The sequence below is a fragment of the Lissotriton helveticus genome, chromosome 5_1, assembly GCF_964261635.1.
Source record: "Lissotriton helveticus chromosome 5_1, aLisHel1.1, whole genome shotgun sequence".
NCBI classification, from domain to species: Eukaryota; Metazoa; Chordata; class Amphibia; order Caudata; family Salamandridae; genus Lissotriton; species Lissotriton helveticus.
The window spans coordinates 480,352,626-480,373,674 of record NC_136065.1 but is presented as its reverse complement, the minus strand read 5'-3'; the positions used below and the strand labels follow the sequence as shown (position 1 = coordinate 480,373,674).

The 21,049-nt window shown below is 44.0% G+C and overlaps 1 protein-coding gene across 1 annotated transcript in view; it reads left to right on the top strand.

Annotated features, from left to right (window-relative positions):
- EFHD2 (EF-hand domain family member D2) overlaps nucleotides 1-21,049 on the top strand; it is a 102,292-nt gene that overhangs the window by 62,611 nt on the left and 18,632 nt on the right. Inside the window, exon 3 of the mRNA XM_078642790.1 lies at nucleotides 18,878-19,012. Coding sequence (XP_078498916.1) covers nucleotides 18,878-19,012 — 135 coding nt within the window. The remainder of the gene's footprint in view (nucleotides 1-18,877; nucleotides 19,013-21,049) is intronic.

Here is a 21,049-nt window from a genome sequence, read left to right as displayed (position 1 = left end):
CCGTGGGTGCGTCTCGGGGTGGCTCGGTAGCATCCAGGGGTTCGGCCGGCGTTGAGTGCGTTGAGGGTGGCGGCGTCGTACGTCCGGCGGGTGGGCTGGGGTCTGCGAGGGCCAGGGGTCCTGGCACTGGGCGCGGTCCAGGCGCGGACGGGCGCAGACGGGCTTACCTTTGGCGCACCTTCGGCGCTCAATCGGTGCTCCCGCTGCGCGGTCGCTCTGGGGGCGTCATAAGAGGGGAGCCGGGAGGGAGGGTGTGCGGGGAGGCGGGGATCGCGGTAGCCAATCGGGGGGCGGGGTCTCGTAGTGATCCGGCGGGAAAACCTGGGGGCTCGGCGGCGGCCCTGCGGTGGCTGGGGCGGCGCTGGGACGGCCCTGCGGCGGCTGGGATGGTTCAGCGGCGGTCCTGTGGCGGCTGGGGCCACGTGTAGAACGAGGCACAGGCAGCAGGTAGGAGGAGCAGGCGGGGGGTGTGGGGGCGACCAGGCCAAGGGCGCAGTGGTCGCTCCTGTGCAGCGCTGTGGGTCCCCTTAAGAGGGGAGCCGGGAGGGAGGGTGTGCGGGGAGGCGGGGATCGCGGTAGCCAATCGGTGTGCGGGGGGGCGGGGTCTCGTAGTGATCCGGCGGGAAAACCTGGGGGCTCGGCGGCGGCCCTGCGGTGGCTGGGGCGGCGCTGGGACGGCCCTGCGGCGGCTGGGATGGTTCAGCGGCGGTCCTGTGGCGGCAGCAGAGTGAGAGTGACAGCATGAGACATCCAATCCAACCCACATAATTCCACTACACACCACATGCATACACTCCATAACACATGGCTAAAAGACATTGCCATTTACAATGCCATTAGCTCAAACTCAAATAAATCCGAGCCCGATTGCATTTCTAATGCTTATTTCTGTTTCCTTGAGGCTCTAGGCGTCTGCCTTGAAGTTTGTTCCTTGATTGTGTTTTTAGAGTGCTTGGCAGACTCGGACTTCCCCGCCGCCCCTCCTTACTACCAAGTTCCGGATCCAGCGCCGCTCTCCCGTCTATCTCCGTCGTTTCTGCTGCAAAGTACCGCTCCTCCCGTGGGCCAGCAGCTACACCTACACTGTTTCCCAATCTACTCCTCAGGAGCCCCCGGGCCGCGGCGCTACGGCCGCGCCTGAGCTCCACGACTGCCCAGCCCCAGTGAGAGAGCAAGACGGGAGGGTGGGGACGTGATTCCTCGCCCGAGCACATCTGCGGCGATGAGCAGCAGGCAAGCGTCCAAAAAAGAGGTAGAGATGCCAGGTGTCAGGGGTCTAGTGGCTTCACGGCTCCTTTACTCCGGGAGATTATTCACACTTGTTCATCCCTTAGTGCTAGTAGCCGCCTTATAGTTCGCGCAGTGCAGCGAGGCACAGGAGAGCTGCCTGGACGCGCGAACCACACTAGCCTGTGGCCGCCATGTTCCCTTTCCTTTCAGCCTTAAAGCCCACTATTGTTTTATTGACAAAGCTTCATGAAAGCTAAACTCAGCCTAAACTTTCTAATTCCAATTAGTGGCCACCGTTAGCTGCACTCCGAAGAAAACATTCTTTTCAAGCTAATCTCTGCAAATCACCCATGTACTATGAAAGTACATAGTCGGTAACATGTATAATGTGGTCCATTATTAGTCGTAGAGTTTTGCGACATTCATCAAACCATTCTTCTGCCTCGTGATTTGAGATGTCGCCATATCCCCCGATAGCAATATTGGAAGACATTACACAGTTACCCATTATGTATGTAACCAGCTGAAACTCACCAGGAGACACCATATTGATCACTTGGCACTTTGTGCATTAATAAAGGGATTGCTGATTTTTTCCAACTGAAAGTGAAGTAGTTATGGCTTTACGGATGGTGAGCGTTTAAATAAACAGTTTGTGCTTGTATGTAGTGTTTCGAGTGTATAATAGAACGGGGTTCATTGAGCCTGTGGGGTTTCTGTCAAGAACAAGATAAAATAATGGGCCATTGTGAGAAGATGCATAGGGAAGGGGTTTTGAGAAGAACAGGGCACCATGGTGTGTGCAAAGGAATACAAAATGGTGAGGACAGTCGCTGAATAGATTGAAGAAATGGCCAACAAGCATTGGTAGCAAACCGAAACAATGCACATGCACTAAGTAACCCAATCCACAATCACTGATAGAAACGCCTGGTGGCCAAGGAGCATTAATGTACATGGATATACTGTCAACTTAGAGTGTAGGAGAGATGGAAAGGAAGAATAGGAGTAGTGGAGAGAGGAAGCAGAAAGATGCAGAGACCAGACACAAACATATATGCACATTGACCATCATAGAAACCTGTAAGCTCAAAAACCGTCCTGCCTCCGTTTTATTCTGACCTCTTGAGATCAAATAAAATATTTAATTAGTTTGCAAAGTGTGTCTCCTGCCCACTGTGGCATGGCTCATGTCTTGAAAGACGTGAGTTTTTTGCTTCACTAAAGTTCAGATTTCTTCACTTCACCACCCCTATGGCCACCAGCTTGCATTTCGGGTAGTCCATCTCTACAATCTGTTTACTAGTCCTGCCACTTGAGCCTGCATGGTGTTTTGTTATGAGAAATGGCACCCCCACCAAGCATACCCTGACCTCTGTAGCTCCTTCCATCACTGATTTAAAAAATAAACTGCGTTATTTGTCTACTGGCATGGACCCAATGTAAGCTTGAAGTCTGCTGTGGCTCCAGCACTTGATTTGTAATTGGATGGCTCTCTCTGTCTCGGTCCCGTCTCGGTATTACGTGTCTCTCAGTCCGCGGTCATGTGTGTTCCACCTTTGGAGCAGTTCAGTCTCACTGTCTTTGGTGGAAGAGTGGTAGTCTTCTGCTGTTGACATGTCAATATTATGGTGTTTTATTCTGTCGGTTTCTTTGCATTTTGTTTTCAACACTCATTGGAAGTGCATCGCTTTAGTCACTCTCATCCCCGTCTGCTTTATTTATTTGTTATTTTATGGTTATGCAGGTGCCAGGCAGTTGTACACTCCTACTAACCTGTTTGATTTTGACAATTTGCTCATCCTGTACTTTTTCTTAACCACCCATCCGTGTGTTTTTTTTTTTTGTTTTTTTTTATATTTCGGCAAGGGCTCTGTAGAGGCTCCCTGCTAGCGGGCTGTTCCCTTGCCCCAGTTTGTGCGGCATCTCACATATACTTAGTATTTTAAGTTACTGTTTAGAAATCTTGATATGTCAAATAAAGTCTGAAGATTGCCACCATGTATATATCCACATGCACTGTGGCCATCTTTGAATTATTTTTCTGTTCCCTTATAAAAAAATCTTTTAAAACCCCGAATTCCTCCAATGTCCCCCCCCCCCCCCCACCCTCACCCTCCCTTTGAGGATATATTTTTAACTAATGTGCTTGGTAGTGTTGGGAACTGTTTACGGTAATCAAGGCTCTGACTAATCCAGCCATTGACACCTGTCCATCAAACTTCAGAGGAGAGGTGCAATGACTTAGCTGCCTACTTCCTCTGAAAAGTAACTGACATCTATAGCTCCTTTAAAACAAATGAAGAGTTAACCGCAGGGTGTGAAGAGGAACAGGAATTAGTTTCCCCCATAACAAATTATCACAGATCTCCCGCCTATGGAACAGAAGGGTGTAGAAGCCTTGATGGACAAGGTGAAGTCCGGTTTTCCTTTGGACCCAGCTCCCCAGCAAATCCTCAAAACAGTAACACCTCTCATTCTACCGACTTTAATGAGGGTCATGAGTCAGTCCCTAGAAACGGGCATAGTTCCAGTCTCTTGGAAACACGCTGGTATTAAGCCCCTGTTGGAAAAAAGCAAATACCGATAGATTGGAACTATGTAACTACCGCCCCATCTCCTTGCTGCCATTTGTGGGCAAGCTACTAGAAAAGCATGTCAACAGAACACTGTCAGAAATCCTAGAAACTAACCAGTGATTCCACCCCACTCAGATGGCTTCCAAGCCCAATACAGCACAGAGTCTGCTCTGTTGGTGTGGAGGAGGAACTCAGAAGATCGTTAGACCAGGGAAAATCAGCCACCTTGCTCCTTTTGGATCTGAGCGCCTCCTTCGATGCAGTAGATCATTATACTGTAGACCATAGACATCATTACTGAGAAGGCTCTCAGACATTGGGATACAGGGCACGATGCTTAAATGGTTGTCATCGTTCTTGGAAGATAGAACATTTCAAGTACAGGAGAACACTACTCTTTCCAAGACTGTCACTGAGGTGTGAGGTACCACAGGGTTACTCATTGAGCCCTATGCTTTTTAATGTGCACATGGAACCACTGGCTAAGATTGTCCTGGAGTTTGATATCTCTATGACGTCCTATGCCGACGACACTCAGTTGGTGATCTCCTTGGACCCAGAAAATAGCAAGTCCACTGGGAGATTATGTTCTTGCTTGGAAAAAATCAAGGAGTGGATGACAAAAAGTTGTCTGAAATTAAATGGGGACAAAACTGAGTTACTGTTTCTTGGTAGCGAAGCAATACCCAGGCCCACCATAGGTTGGCCTGTTTGCCTAGGCAATCGACCTATCCCCAAAGAAATAATATAAAATCTAGGCTTCTGGTTAGAATGGATCTCTCCGTGGTGACACAGGCTAAGAAAGTTGCAGCAACCTGTTTTTGGACTACTCGGAAGTCTTCGGAAAATTCTAGACAGGATTCCTACACAGCTTAGGAAGACAGTGGTCCATTCTTTATTCACCGCGTGGTTAGATTATGGAAACTCATTGTTCCTGGGGGCACTTAAATGTGTAACCCACAGATTGCAGGTGGTCCAGAATGCAGCTGCAAGGCTGCTGTGCAGTGTTACGGCGTGGGAGACTGGGGGGGGGGGGCACATAATCGGGCTTTATTGGGTCCCAGTAGAGGCCAGAATAAAATTCAAAATACTGGTCATCACCCACAGAGCTTGCCCTAACAGAGGTCCCCAAAAAATCAAGAGTCAAGTATCCCCTTCCATTCCAAACAGGCGGTTGCATTCAAGCACGAAGGAACTTCTAAAATCAACGAAGATCAGGAGGGAGAGATGGGAAGGAAGTTCCTTCACCCACCTTGCTCCTAAACTCTGGAATTTTTTACCACTGGAATATAGGTTGATGAATAATGAATTTCAGTTCGGCAAAGCGATTAAAACTTGGCTGTTTAAGCAATACCATTAAGACCCGCCCGACCCCAATCAGCTATGTGACCTCCTAGCGCTGGGAAGCCTTACGGTAGCCATGCAATCTATAAATCCCATAATATTAATAATAATGCCCTATTGCTAAACTCGTGTTACAGCAAACAAATGATGATGGAATGCTGACAATGCAAACATTCTCCCCCACTCAAAAGATCTGGGTTAAATCCAATGTTCTTTTGCCCACTACGTCACCCCAGTTTGGACAAAGCCATATGCAAATCATTCTTGACCCTGTGCAGCATGGGAACAGTCCAAACCGAACTGCCAGGCCAGGTCCTCCCTGGACCAGAAACAAGCATCCTGGGAACGGTTTCAGGGTATGTCACCCTTCTTCAGCCAGGCTAGCTTGAATCCAGTGGCACAGTGAGCAAGGGACCCATGTCTGGGCATACCCATCCCACTTGGGGCGAAAAGTGTTACAGCAAACAAATGATGGACGAAATGCTGACCGTGCAAACATTCTCCCCCAGCCAAAAGATCTGGGTTAAAGCGTTAAAGCAGTCGTTCTTTTGCCCACTACGCCACCCTAGTTTGGACCCAGCCATCTGCAAATAAGTCTTGGCCCTGTGCCTTATGGGAACATTCCAGACCGAACTGCCAGGCCAGGTCCTCCCTGGACCAGAAACCAGCATCCTGAGACCGGTTTCTGGGTACGTCTCCCTTCTTCTGCTAGGCTAGCTTGAATCCAGTGGCACAGTGAGCAAGGAACCCATGTTTGGGCATACCCATCCCACTTAGGGCGAAAAGTGTTACAGCAAACAAATGATGGACGGAATGCTGACAATGCATCTCCATTAATAGTTTCTCCCCAGGTCAGGAGCACCTGCTAGGCTTCCTGTGTCCCTGCTTCGTCGCTTAAAAAGTTTCTTGGTATAAGAGGCTGTGAGATGAAAATCATGCTTCTCTGTCCCTGCAGATGATTTACTGCTCTAGGAAGGCCTCTTCATAAGAGATTACCACTTATTAAGCCCGGGGTCAGCTCAGCTCCACTCCAGATTTTGTTAAAGTGTTCACACACATATTGTAAATACAGTATAATATTATTAAAAACTCCCTGGGGATCGGCCTGCTATAATAATGTTTATAAGTGGTATACATTGTTAACTTGTTGACTACAAGTATGCAGTCTGTAAGTTCACTGAAACCTTTGAAATGTTGGACTGGGAGGGTAGCGACCACCTGCTAATCAGGAACATTTAAAATTGTGAACAGAAGATTGATATAAATCGTTAGACCCACATATCAAATGAATTTACCTATTTAGAATTCGCAGTACCTCAGTTATGAGTGATGGTAAAGTGCCCCACTGAAAGAGTACAAATTTAGAAAGCAAAACCTGTGCCAAATTGCCTTCAAGCGCAGGTGTTTTTAGATAAATATACAAGCGAAATTGATGATGTGGCATCTACTAAGTAAATAAAAATGTGACTGTCCTAAATATGGAACCACAGTTCGACACAGAGTACACTTAAGTGAAGGGAACTTTGCCAGACTCCAAGGTCTATCCGTGACTAAAAATGGTGTGCTCTCAAACATTTTAGGTCCCTGCCCTACAAATGTATACGGATTAGGATAAGGGAACACCGTTGGTGCTTTTGACATGGTGTCAGATGCTGGAGGCCATACAAACTAAGCACTCTAGGAGATTTTGGAAAATGGTTTATATTCTCAGTGTAGCAGAAGGAGACACAGATTACTAATTTCCAGTAGGTCATCCACTTGGGTCAACTGTATGCCTTATCCACTAATGCCTGTGAAGACAGGCCAATGCAAATTTTCAACTCCTATTGGTGATTAAGTCTCTAGTCAGTTTTTAAGATCGTAGGGCAAGAACTGAATGGCCTTTCACCAGGCAGCAAAAACATAAACGCTTGAGGCAATTTTGTAGTCAAATTACATCTTAGTGGCGCAAAAAGAGCTTTGCCCACTATCCCGGAGTGAGAGTAGATCAACTATTTGTCCACATATATTATGAGAACCTTCCTCCTGAATCCAATAAAAGGTGACAACATTTTTCAGTAGACCTGGCTGAGTTTGCCACACCCCCAAGGAATAACCAGATAGATACTTATATTATTAGGCAAATCCTTTTCAGCAGTGGGATCAGAGAGAATTCCCATAAAAGTTCTTAAAAAGGACCCAAAAGGATGGGGTGAATTTGTACTTTCTATTTTTAAGCACTGTTACCAGACTGGGCAAATCCCCTCATCTTGGAAGGGGAGCATTAGTATGACACTCCACAACAAATTATCGCAAACCTTGACAGTTGATTACCATCAGATTGCTCTCCTGGATGCATCGGGAAAGATCTTTGCAGCCAGCATACTAGAACATCTTCAGGATTGTGCATCTATGAAAGGCAGTATCCCAAGAGAACAGGCAGGTTTCAGATCAAACCACTTGGAGATGGACATCATTCCAATGGCCCAAAATCTAATAGATAAATATGCACTAAGAAAATCACAAATCCTTTATCGTGCCTTCATTGATTTCTCAACGACATTCGATTTAATTGACAAAACAACTCTCTGGATGAAACTGATCATTGGGCATTCCGCTGAATTTACTGAGATTACTTATAGCATTACGTTCTTCCCCTCCATGTGGTGCAGCGTGTTAATTTGAGAAGTAAGTTTCAGAACTATAAAAAAATTGAAAAACAAGAATAAAAACATCCTCCAGACAAGTGATCAATGTTCAATAACCAGGCAACTCAGTTCATTGCTTAAAAAATCATAACCTCGCTTAAAAAATCATAAACCGACTTGTGCACATGTAAACACAAAAATAAGAGAAAAATTCACAATCTCCATAGACCGATCACTGTTAAAAGCCTATTTCCCTACCAGATTCCTAATTTTTACAGCTGCAAAAATAAACTTATAGGCGATCATACAAATATATTCTGATTGTGGCAGCTGTAAGTAAAATAAGGTGGGTCTGTACCTTTTTATATACATTTGTCTCAGCAGTAGTGTTAAAAATCTACTCTTTGGTACAACCTAAAATTTACAGAAAAAGTGAAGCATAGATTGGGTGAGGAAGAGTCAGAGGGGCAAGGTTCTAAATTAGTGTCACGGTATATATTACTGGGATAAGAAACCAGGAATTGAGCTATATTAAATCTGAACTGAAGTAAATAAAATGTCTGTGATAATGGGTTATAAATTTAGAGTTACTTGCCATCTGCAGTTACTAATGGATGGTATATTGGCACCCTTTTCCTTCCTGACTCTAGACGTTCTCTACACCGTCTCTGCATAGTTAGAAAATGTAGGTTAATTGATTTTTAGAAACCACAGTAATCTCCCGTAGACTAGAGAAACAATCCGGTCTTCCTAATAGGACACATTGTTCTCTAGTATATCTCAGCCATGGGAATACTCTGAACATGATCAAGATATAAGCAGTCCTTAATTGACTCCTGATTTAGAAGTCTTGTGTTTAGTCCATATGGAATACTGCAACTTGAGTGGTGCTAATTTAATGTGATCCTCCAGATTCAGTATGCCTAATCCCCTATGGGAGAGAAAAAATGGAACACTGTTTGGTACAGATAAAAGCTATCATAAAAACACATTCTCTCTTAACTCAAGGGGACATGTGTCGAAATATCCCTAGACGTCGGCTCCGTCTACCATAACAGAGCACCAGCATGCTTTCGAGATATTGATCATGGCATCAAGTGGTTTAGAACCCTGTTTTCCAGCAAATCTGAAGAGTATCTCTGTGATTTTATTAAACTGGGAGTTCCTGAACTTGATCAAATGCAACCATCAACTATTACAATAAATGGTATTCCCAGATATGTCAAAGTTGGGACACTAAAGTTTTTCTCCATTGTTGGAATGTGACCTAGGGTTAGTGTTTTCGCCCTACGACCATGGTGTGTGACTTTGCTGTATTCATCTTTAATCCCAGATTGCTCATAAATAGGACAAATCTGTTCAATAACTTCTAAAGTCCTACACTAGTTCCTGACATTAAAACAGTCATCCGCATATCAAAGGGCATGTAGTTTTCTCTGGCTCACCCTGGGTGTATCTGCTTCCCCTACTTTAAAAAAAAGAATCCAAATCATTACTATGTAAGCAAAAAAGAAACTGGCCCAGCACATACCCTGCTTTCACACCATGTTTCATTTTAATGGAGTCCGTGCATTCACCATTAGCCCCGTACCTAATGCGCCTGGTCACGTGTTTGTACATCTGAGCTAAAAAGTGCATTTTTTTTTTGGGTCAAATCTTTTTTATTAGCAGTTTTTTGGAAACATTACAAGAATGAATATCACATTGCATTGGACATTTTCGCAGTTGCAGCACAGTAATTGGGTATGCCAGGCCCGCTTCGATGGAGCTATAAAGTGCATCATTGCAGCATCTACACCCATATGCAGTAATTTCCCCCAGAGTTTCCCTCTATCCACACAGTCAAACGCTGAGGTAAGGTCCATAAACGATAAATGCAGACAACCCTTCTTTGCCTGTGTGTACTTGCTAACGATTGAGGTTTAGACCTTGATCAACTATTCCAAGGCCCTGCCTGAAACCATACTGAACGGAGAAACTACCCTCTCTTCCACCCTAGCCTCCAACCGGTCCAATATGATCCTACCCAATACCTTACTTGTTGAATCAATTAAAGAAATCAGCCGATAACATGGGGGACAGTCTGCTCTGTCACACCTTTTCTAAATGGTAACAACGATGGAATTCGACTATGACTTTGGGGGACCTCGAACAACTGCACTCCTTAGTACAGAGACCATGTTAGGGGCCCATAAATCAATGTTATTGATAAACAGATTAATGTGTATTCTGTCAAGGCCTGTGGCCGTGTTCCTTGCACTAAGTTTAATCGCAGTCAGACCACTTCTGCGGCCTTCCCTTCCTATGGTTTTTGACAGATGTTAAGAGCTCATCGATAGTATGACAGATCCCAGTAAATGCCCTCAATATACATTTAGGATCCAATTCAGCATCCAGGTAAGCCGCTTTCTGCTCTCGACTTCTGGCTACAATGTCCAATGGGTGACAACCTGAATCCACTGTTACCCACTTGCGATGGATGGCCTTGTTTCTACCAGCTGATATTTGCAGGGTAATGAGTGTGTTTTGCTGCTGCTGATTACCCAGATTGAGTAAAAGCGCCAGAGACTTATGATCATTCATGCAGTTCTGCAGTAACTCCTATTCAATGACCTTATTTTTATGTTGCTGCTAGAGGGCGCTAAAATCAATAAGGTTAAATTGACCTCTTCTGGTAAAGGTAATGCATCTTTCAGCTGGGACAGTAGTGAGATGAAGGGAGTAGTTACTCAAAACAGAATTAAAAACATCACCACACAAACTGTTCTCAAAGTGAGAATAATACTCATTATCATGTCCCAGCACCCCGCAAACAGCTTCTAGAAAGTGGGCAGAGCCTACAATTACAATCCCTCCCCCCTCCACACACCCACCCCTCCATTCTTCCCTCAAATTACCATAAAACTTATTGAACTCATACAGGACCTTTCTAAAAGACAGGTCAAAGGAAGCTACAATGTCTGTATTACAGGAAGTAAAGTTGTTAGTATGATAAAAGTTAACAATAATACGCATTTCCCTGGGCATATGCAACCAACAGATAATTTGAAAATAGGGTGAGTGAAGATATGTTTTGTGAATCCGTTTGTCTAGAGTGGTAGAAATCAATTTTAACAAATCCCCTTTATGATGCTCCCCTCTAGAATGAGTGCCTGGCGTGTGAATGGAGACAAACTCATCTATATGTACATCACGGGCCCAGGCCTTTTGTAAGCAAGTAATTTAGAAATCCTCAATTAAGTCCTTCCACCTTATTAAAGAGACCTGTCACATTCCAAAATAAGCAATTAAAAATATGCTTATATATAGCAAGTTGTAATATAGCATCCGAGATTAACCCATAATATTTTACCATGCTTGCTGCCATAACTGAATTAACATGCAAAAAGAACTATTGATGGGCAGAATGTTGAACAATGTCAAACATTCACCCCAGTACTGAGATCTGAGCCTAACTCCATAATTATTTTCTCCACCTGCCATTCCATTTTTAACCCAGCCATATCCATAAAAGTCTTTACCCTGCTCCTTAAAGGGAACAGTCCAGCCCGGAATGCCAGGCCAGCATCCTGGGACCGATTTTGGTATTTCACCCCTCATCAGCCAGGCTAGCTTGACTCCTGTGGCATGGAGAGCATGGGACTCACATCTGGGCAAACCTGTCCCACTCGAGGTGACACATGCAATAAGGACAATTGATGGACAGAATGTTGAACAATGTCAAACATTCACTCCGGTACAGAGATCTGGGCCTAAATCCATCATTTTTTTCTGCTCTACATGCCATTCTAGTTTAAACCCAGCCATATGCAAATCAGTCTCAGTATCAATTCCCGGATGTTTGTTTCTGGTCCAGGAAGGACCTGGCTTGACTGGGCTGTTTCCATGAGAAACAGAGTCAAGACTGATTTGCGTATGGCTTGGGGGGGGGGGGTTCATACAGGTGGTGTGGTTAGCAAAAACAGGATGGATTAAACCCATATCTTTGGGACTGGGGGTAAATGTTTGCATTGTTCAGCATTCCATCCATCATTTGTTCCTTCTGCTTATAACCGAATTAACATAATTAGCAATCAACCATTCAGCTAAAGAAGGTGTTGGGTCCTGCAACACACAGATTGAGGGAACCATCAGCTTTCCGGCATAAATACAGAGGTTATTAGCCTCCCAGGTGATATCCTTCCACCACTGTCAAATTTGAAGTCCTTGCTTGCCGTTCGACTAGGCTGCAAAATGTAATCCAGCTGCGAAGTCTAATTCAACAGCCAATCCGCCTGTTCAAGAGGAGTTAAGTAGTTGTGTGTTGGTATGACAAAGGGCCTACTCACAGGGACACAGTGAATTGGGTATTTACTGGTGGATATACTGCTTGGCCTATAGAAATATCCCAAGGACACTGCCTTGATACGCCTGTGAAATAATTGTACATGGTTCACCCTGTTCAACGAAGTTCAGACAATCTGCACATTCCTAAAATGTATTACTGTACATTCCCCAGGTTCCTCTTTTATGGCATTCACAACACAGTAAACATGTTGCATAATAATTATGTTACTATATAAAACATCACAGCTGAATAAATCTATTGAATTGGCCAGCCAATGTACAACTTTGTTTTTTAGCTGGAAATGATCCTCAGCCTGGTCATTATTTAGGGCAGAAAAGTTTTTAAGTGCTATCACCAGCGATGTGGCATCAGGCCTTACCTGAAGTACCTTGTTGACTGTTCTGAGGTCCAAGCTCTTTCCCAAATGACCATCTGTACAAATCCTACTTTGATCTATGACTGGTGACTTTCCCAGCTGCCCTGCTGCAGGTGTAGTGCTTGTGAAAAAGGAAATCATTACACAAGGGATTGGGGTTTATGGATGTAGCAGTCACCTTGATTCCCGGTTGACCGGACCCCAACTCCTCACTTTTCCCAATTTGGGAGGCCTCAATATGGTGGGAATTACTTGCATATGAGAAACACACAGATCCAGAGTTTTTAATCCCCTGCCTTGTTTGCTACCTGATCTACCAGTAGTTTCAATGAGGAGTATATGCTCTTGAGTGAGGTAAATACTGAGTTGAAGAGTTTGACCATAGCTATCTCAAAGACATTCATAAACCTAATATGTGTTGAGTTCTCACCATGAAGTTCATTCCCACAGCTACACATGACGGTTATATTAGACTCTAGGGTGGGTGCAACTTTGGCAGCAATTGGGGACTTTTTTGCGTGTGTTGGTTGACCCGCCATTACCTTTTTCCTTCTTGAGGGTAAGGGGGGGTCCTTTTATCATTGCTGGGCCTTTCTGGTATCAATTGCTAGTACACCATTGAAAACACATGGGTTAGGGTCTTCTCTAATATCTGGTTAGTTCCAGTATGGCATGTGGTGGCAAGGCTGCCATAACACCAGTGTCCAGATCATTGAAAGTGTTTTTTTGTTTTTGTTACCCTTCAGTCTCTTCCACACACTCTCTCGTGGTTAAGGGCACCCATAGCATTCATAAGCAAACTCGTATGATCGTTGCAGTCAACTGGCAATCCTTAGGTGACAGCACAGCGGATTTCCTCTTACCCATTATGCTTGGCTTTCAGGGACTGAATATCCCCAACAAAGTTGCAAAATGAAGAATATAGTTGACCAGAAGAACCAAGGGGAGTGGCCCAGCCACGTCCGGCCGGGCGCACAAGTTCCGCTCCTAGCTCAGTCTTCGCCTAGGCGGGTCCAGTGCAGCGGGAAACCTCAAGCACTTTAAAGCGTGTCAAGCAGTCTGTGCCCCTCTTCCTGCCCACTGGTGAATACTGGGAGCATAAAGTTCCACTCCAGCTGTGGCAAAGGCAATGCGGGAAAAGCAGTCACCAAATGGCTTGGGATCAGGATGGGTTAGTAAGGCAAGGGAGCTGCCATTCTGGGCTTCAGAGCAGGCCGGGACCTTTAAGAGCCTCCATTCTGTGCCACCTGAATTGCATACAGTTTTGGCTGCAAGATTTTCTGTCAACGCTATGTGCCTACCTGGGTGCACCTCTTAGTCATTCTCTTTGGCGTTAATGAGCACTGTCTGCAGCATTGAAGGGCTCCATTGCTCTTCACCAGGCACTGAAGATCGGGACTGGTGCGGCGGCCGCCATCTTGGCCAACACGTTGCTTGTATGCAATTTTCCTCCATGTGTCGCATCTTTTAACTTAGATATTTTAATGTATGCAGATGATGTGGGTTTATTTGATCTTACTCCCTAGGTCTATAGAGTAAAATAGAAGTTTTGAATAAGTATGCAGGAAAAAGCACTTAAAAATGAATATCACAAAGTCAAAAATAATGGCTTTTAAAGGGGCGAAAGCAATGCTGGGCATTTAATGAGCATATAGTTGGACTAACTTTTGGAAATGGTAAATTCATACACATATTTAGGGAAAGTATTTAGTAAAAATCTTGATAGTCTCATTGTACACATTTAGGAAATAAGGCCATGGGGTATGTGGCTGTTTTTTTAAAATCAATTTCATAAATCCTTGCGGAAGACATTTTAAACATTTACTAGACGTATATACCGCAAAAACCCCTCAAACTCTCATTTATGCTCTTCGGATAAACCTATAACGCATTGGTCATTTTTGGACCACTGTGAAGGGAAAATTCTTCCTCAAATAAGCCAATTGGTCCCCGTTCAGGCATCGAGACTTTAATATGACCTTACGAGTTCCTTTGCCTCAGCAATGGCAAATATAGTGGCTGGGCCTATTGCCTATGCCATGCAAAAGAAGGCACGCTTAAGGACATTAGGAGACTGGAAACCCTTATTAAACAAGAAAAAGAAAATACGCTTAAGAAAAACTTATAATTGGCAAAGTGGAATATCCATCCACTTGGGCGCCAGCACAACTTAAGGTCCTTTCATTATTAAAAAAAACTATATCCCAAGTCGTCTAATTGACACCAATCAGTACATGAAGTTAAAATTCTATAAATTTTTATTGGCTGCTCAAGACGAAAAATATATATATATACATACACAAAAGTATCTGTCACTCAACCAAGAACATGGTGTCAGTTGGACAATATTGTCACTTAAGTTAGGGGTGCTCCCCCCTCAATGCCTACAAAAGTCACTGGTACAATTCAACAAGATTGAGTGATGTGTGTCTGGGGAGGAACCCAGGATTTAAGTCTTTTAATTGATATTTGCCGTGCAATCTCAGCAGTGCGCCGTCGATTTATAACTCCATTCTATTTTGAGTTGAGGCACGTAGAAATGAAAAGCAAAATTTGAGGTCTCCCCAACTGAATTTGTGTGTTCTAATGTATTCCCATTTTTAAAATCTTTTCTGAAATGGTTTTAAAAGTTTTATGTATATGTGCACTTGGTTTTACAGTTTGATTCCGATAATGTTATTTTACATTGTTGATCCCTGTTGGTGTCTTAATCAATAGAAACATTTTGATTTAAGATCACACAAATTTTAAAGAAGTTAAAGATGAGTTTGACCTCAGGCCCTGATGGTGTTTCCAACGCGTTTTACTAGACAGCCTCAAAACCCTGTGTTGATTTTTGTTTTCATTGTATTTATTTTTTTATTTATATTTGTTGCTGAAAGAAGCCAGACACTGGGTTTCTGAAAACTGCACACTCCTAATTCAACAGGCTAGGTTCAGGCCTGGGCAGTCAACATTGTACCATGTTTCTGCCTTTGGTTATGTTGTCCACAAAGCTAGCTAATGGACATAGATCTTAAATCTGCATAAGTGACTCCTCCGCTATTATGGTGTGGATTGGCTGTGCTTGGCTTGCCACTTGCTGTTGAAGTCTAAACTAACTGTACACCTGCGCCCAAGTTAGTTTGAGATGTATTAGGTTGGATTCAAAAATTTAAAAAAATGAATAAATGGGGGAGGAAAGCTCAGGGCATACCCTCAAATAGTACTGTACTAACATAGATGTGCAAAATAAGAAGAGAGAAAGAAAAAGCAGCTGTCATAATCTCTCCAATATCCTGTGCTAGAAAGAATTCCACCTGGTTAATTGCCCAGGACATGTATTTCTTAAAGAGCTGAAGCCCTCACCCACCCAGTGGTGGCAGTTCTATCATTGGGTCCCCCCTCACACTGATGTGACAAAACCCCAGTGTGGGCTTCTACCCGGATAAGTCGGGTGAGCTTTTCAGGATGGTTTATGAAACTGGGTACCTGGTGTCCTTGCGCAGGTGTAGAGAGGAAACGCAAAAAGGAATTTAAAACTCCCTCCTGGTGTCCAGATTTCCTTTAGTCAAGAGGTCCCCATTGAGTAGGTTTGAAGTGTAGGGGAATGATTCAACCCATTTGAGGAAGGTCAACCTGTTTCAGCCCTATTTGTATTTCTGTGCAATAGGCTTTCATCAGGACGAACCCTCTCTACTCTTGCATCTATTTGGATTTAAGTTCCACTGTAAAACACTTGTGTATATACAGAACAAAGTACTACAGTGAGTCATTTATTCACTATTTGGGAAGACCATCCACCTTCATTTCTGATCGCAGAAGGGGAGAAGCCTCAATGTTACCGTCTCCTCAGCTTCAGCGGCAGAACAATGGTCTAAAGTACTGAAACATGTCGATCTTTCTAAAAATGGTTGAATAATTCCTCCTATTCCTTTTACCCCTACCTACTAGTGGCCTCTTGAATAAAGGAAACCTGGTCCTGGGTTTGAAGAATGCATGTTTGTGTACTGGGAGCCACTGAAGGTTTTTGAGGTGTGTGGAGATGTGTGTGTGGAAGTGGGAATTTTAGTGTACGTCTAGATGACTTTGAGTCTTTTGGTGAGGAGTGTGGAGATACCGATATCGTGTTCCCATAGTTTAGCTTGCTGAAAACTAAGGCCAGAGTGACTGTTCTCTCAGTGTTGAGTGGGAGATATCTGAAGATTTGGGATGAGAAAGCAGGAGGAGGCAATTGTTTTAATCTGGCAGGCCATTTTGAGTTGCTCCATCACTATCCCGAGGTTACTGGCTTTGTTTGATGAGGTGGATGTTGGCCCCCGTTCGACTGACCACTAGATTCAGGTCCCGGTGAAGTGTCCTTCCCAAAGAGGACCCCTTCCTTCTTGTTTCTTAATGCAGATGGCTATTTCAAACATGCAAGTTATAACTTACGTCGGGTTGTTGGGGTTGTTGGAGAGGGAGAGGATGAACAGGGTGTGAGATGATGCTGATTCAGTGAGCACAGTGCTATGTTGGGAGTGGTGCCAAGTAGACATTGAATACTGTGGGGCTGAGTGAGGTTCCTTGAGGAACACCGCAGATTAGTTTGGCCTTGCAGAGGTTTACGGCACCAGGCTTACTGACCGTGTGTGTTTGGTGAGGAAGGAGCTGATCCTGTGGACGGTGTGTCCTAGTATGCTGATTTTGTGGATATGTTGAATGAAGATGAGATCGTGTGGTAAGCACCTGGGAGTTCGGGCACAATGAGTTCTGCTGTGAATCCTCTGTCCATGATCATGTGGATTTTGTTACTGGTGCTGATGAGGTCAGTTTTGGTGCTGTGACTGGGCCTGAATCTGGTTTGAGAGGGATCCTGGAGGTAATTGTTGTTCAGGTGTTAAGCAAGTCCTTTGTTTTTTTTTCTCCCAATACCTTGGCTGGGTAGGGAAGTAAACAGATCAGTCAGTAGTTTGCCAGAGTCTTCGGGTCTCTTCAAAAGGGGTAGTATGGTGGCATGTTTCCAGGTGTCCAGAAAGGTGACTGTGGTGAGGAAATCATTGAGTATCTGGGTGAGTGCGACACAAATGGGGTTGAGTGCTTTGAAGTGAGCGCATGGGTCCGAAGGGGCTCCTGAGTGGGTGGATCGCATGGTGGTGGCATTCTTCTTAGAGGTGATGGTGGGCCGCAGGTCATCCTAAATTATAAGGTGTTTGTCTTGGTCGGTTGGAGGGCGGCGAGGGTGGATAGGTCTGGTTGAGAGCAGAGTTGTTATACATAGTGCTGAATTTGTTCCTGGCATAGCAAGAGAGCTGGGAGCAGAGCTCCTGAGGTTAGGGTGATTGTTGTAAAGGTGGCAACGGCAAGGTGAGGGCCTATACTTTTCAAAAACGTTTTTGGGTGTTGGTACTGGTCTAGATATATTTGGTCATTGCTGAGAATTTGGTCAACCCGAGTTGCTGGTGGTAAAAGTGGAGGGTGGCTCTGAAGGAGGTTTTGTGATTTTGAACCAGGTTGTGCCTCCACCGGTGTTGTTGCTTGAAGTAGTGTTTGTTTGAGGTCTGGACCTGAGGTTGATAATAGTCTTAATTTGGACCACAGAGTTAGGCCGAAGGAGGGAAGTTGAGATTTAGAGTGGCTGAGATTGAAACAAGTGGGTGACCCAATAAACCCTTGCGAGCTTGGGCTGATATATGATAAAGACAAATGCGCCTGCAGGCGCATTTGTCTTTATCAGAGATTGAAACAAAGCAGTTTGGATGGAGACCAAGATTGAAGATGCACATAGCTAGGTTGTTAGTAAAATTCAAATACAATATTTGGTGCAGTGTGGCTCTGCCTTCCTTTTTTGTCCTCTGTGCCACTGCACCTTCAGCGGAAACACTTTGTGGGGCAACCTGGGGCTGTCAGTAACTGAATGTGTGAAATCTATATTTAACAAAAATTCTGTCAGATCTGTGAAATGTGGAAATGTTCATGGGTAGGACATCCTGTGGGCAGTACGGGTATGAGGGTTGATCTGTTGCTACAGCTTATATTATATTCACTAAATTATAAAATTAGTTTATAACAATGCAGTGTACTCTCCTGTATCAACATCAATGTCCAACAGCCCAAGTTTTCTATTTATCTATCTATATGTTCAGTTCCGTTTGGGTGGGACAAATCTGGAACACAGGATCATTTCCTAGTAAACAGTGGGCAAAACATGGATGTTCTGCTGGAAACTGCATTTTCTTTCTTTTCCCCCACTGAGTAGTCTTCAGCTTGGTGGAAAAATTGTTATGTATCTTATTTTATTTGGACATAAAGTTGGGGACTATAGCAACCTGAACCTGAGATTATCGGTTCTCTTAGCAGACTTAAAACTGAGTGCAAATAGTTTGAGCAATGGGGTTGTTTAAAATTTTTGTTTTTTTGTTTTTACCATCCACAGTTTCTCTTAATTTTCCGAAAGGCGGCAGCAGGAGAACTGCAGGAAGATAGTGGTCTTCATGCTCTTGCAAGACTGTCTGAAATTGATGTATCAACTGAGGGTGTGAAAGGGGCGAAAACCTTTTTTGAGGCAAAAGTAAGTATATGGAATAATTTGAATAATTTAAAACCTATGCACATGATGCGTTTTTTGTACTTTTGTTTGCCTTGCTAAAAGTGATAATTTGGAAGAACCAGCACAGAAATGGTAATTGTTACAAACGGCTGGTATTACTTCATAAAGGCGAAATCATGGATTTCTGATGTGAGTGTCGGATGGAGAGTAAGTACGTAGCAAACACTACAGATCGAATACGCTAATAATAAAATTGCATGCATTCCTCCCATCACCTTTTGTGTCTGTAGTAAGTGCAACGGGTATGCCCAGGTGTGGGTCCCTTGATCACTGTGCAACTGGAAGCAGGCTGCACCCAACTGATGATCTCCAGCCATTGCGAAGCCGTTCTTGGTTTTCTTGTTTTCTGATTTAGAGAGGGCTTGGTGTGGTATTTTGGGCTGGATAGTTCCTATTGGCAGAGGACCAAGGCTAATCAACAAATGACTGAGTCTGATCTTGGGTGCCAAGATGGGGAATCGAACGATGTGTTGAAATGCTACACTGCGTGATTGACAAATTGCACTCATTCCTCCCATCACATTTTGTGTGCTTTTATTTAATTCGAAGCAACCAGGGAGGAAATGTTGGAATTAACCTGGAAGTTGACCCAACCACTGTTAGGAAAACCTATTTAAAAAAACCTGCAATCAATTGAAAATGCAATGTATGCCATGCTGCTTGTTTTCCCTTTGTAGCAAGGGCCATGGGCAAGGTGGCTAATACCTCTGTTCAGGAAATTTGGCACACAATATATTGGACTTTTGCCAGGGCTTAAATATTCACTTTTGTAAATTGCTTCTGGTCCCATGACTCACCATTTTGCACAGCAGTTTGTGATTCAAAGGCTCTTCTTGGAATTTCCTAAAACCCCTTGACCCCACAACAAATGTTTTGATTGTGATGCAAAACCACCCCTGCCTCTTTCAGTGAAGTGCCAAAGACTGGTCTTGGGGACCCTGAGGTTTCAGTGGAAAAAGCTGACTTTCTTGCCCAGTTTTCATCTACCTCAGTGAAGGGATGTGTTAACTCTGCACTTCCCTGCTCCTGGAGTGGCCACTCTCAGCCATTCACTTTGGCACGGCAGGGAGTTAGCCACTGCAGCAAAGAACTGTATACATACATTTGCAGTCTACCTAGGGGCGCTCTAACAGTAGCATAGACCTGTGAAGCTGGTAGATTGTGTCTACTAGTTACTTTAAGGCCATCCTCTTGGCAAAAATGAATTTCCTGTAGCAGTGAATTTTGACTAAGATAATTAAGCTAAAAGAATTATTCACTCACAATGTGTGCTCAAAGAAGATTCCAGGCCTCCTTTACATCATTTATGTCTTCCCTTCCTAGCTAAAATAAATTAAATCTAAGAGTCTCTTCCGGTACCCATGAAGCTGTTGCTGCTGTTCCTGAATTTACTCTTCAGGAAACGCCTGCCAGTGACTGCATAACATTCTTGTGGTCTCTATTACGTGTCAATCACTTATTAGGCAACCTGCTGGCGCCGGTGAAAAAACTCACTCAAACCTTTCATCAATCTGCTGACTTGCAAAAAAGCCTTTAACTTCTGGTATTTTCCCACCAGTTGTTACGAATCCCATATGACCATCGTTTACGTGATGATCAGACCGGGCCAACCTCATAAAAGCAAACAATGGGCAAGAGATCTAAGGAACAATAATGTTAATGATCTTGCCCACATTAGCAATCACCTCTTTCCTTTGCCCCTAATATGACTAACCTTGATGACCGTAGCAAACTTTACATCCCTTCCATTACGAAATTGCTTGTCGAAATCGCTCCAAAGGCAGACAATCCGATCCCTGGCATATTTGCTCCATTAACGATGAAAGACTCAAACTAAGGGAGGCAAAGAGATCATGGAGAAACTCTCCTTCCTTAACCAACCTCAAACAATTGAAGACAAGAAGTGTGTATCACAAACACATCAGTTGCGCCAAAGCCAATCATTTTAAATCACAACTAGACCATGCTAAAAACAGACCAAAAAAACTCTTTGAAATT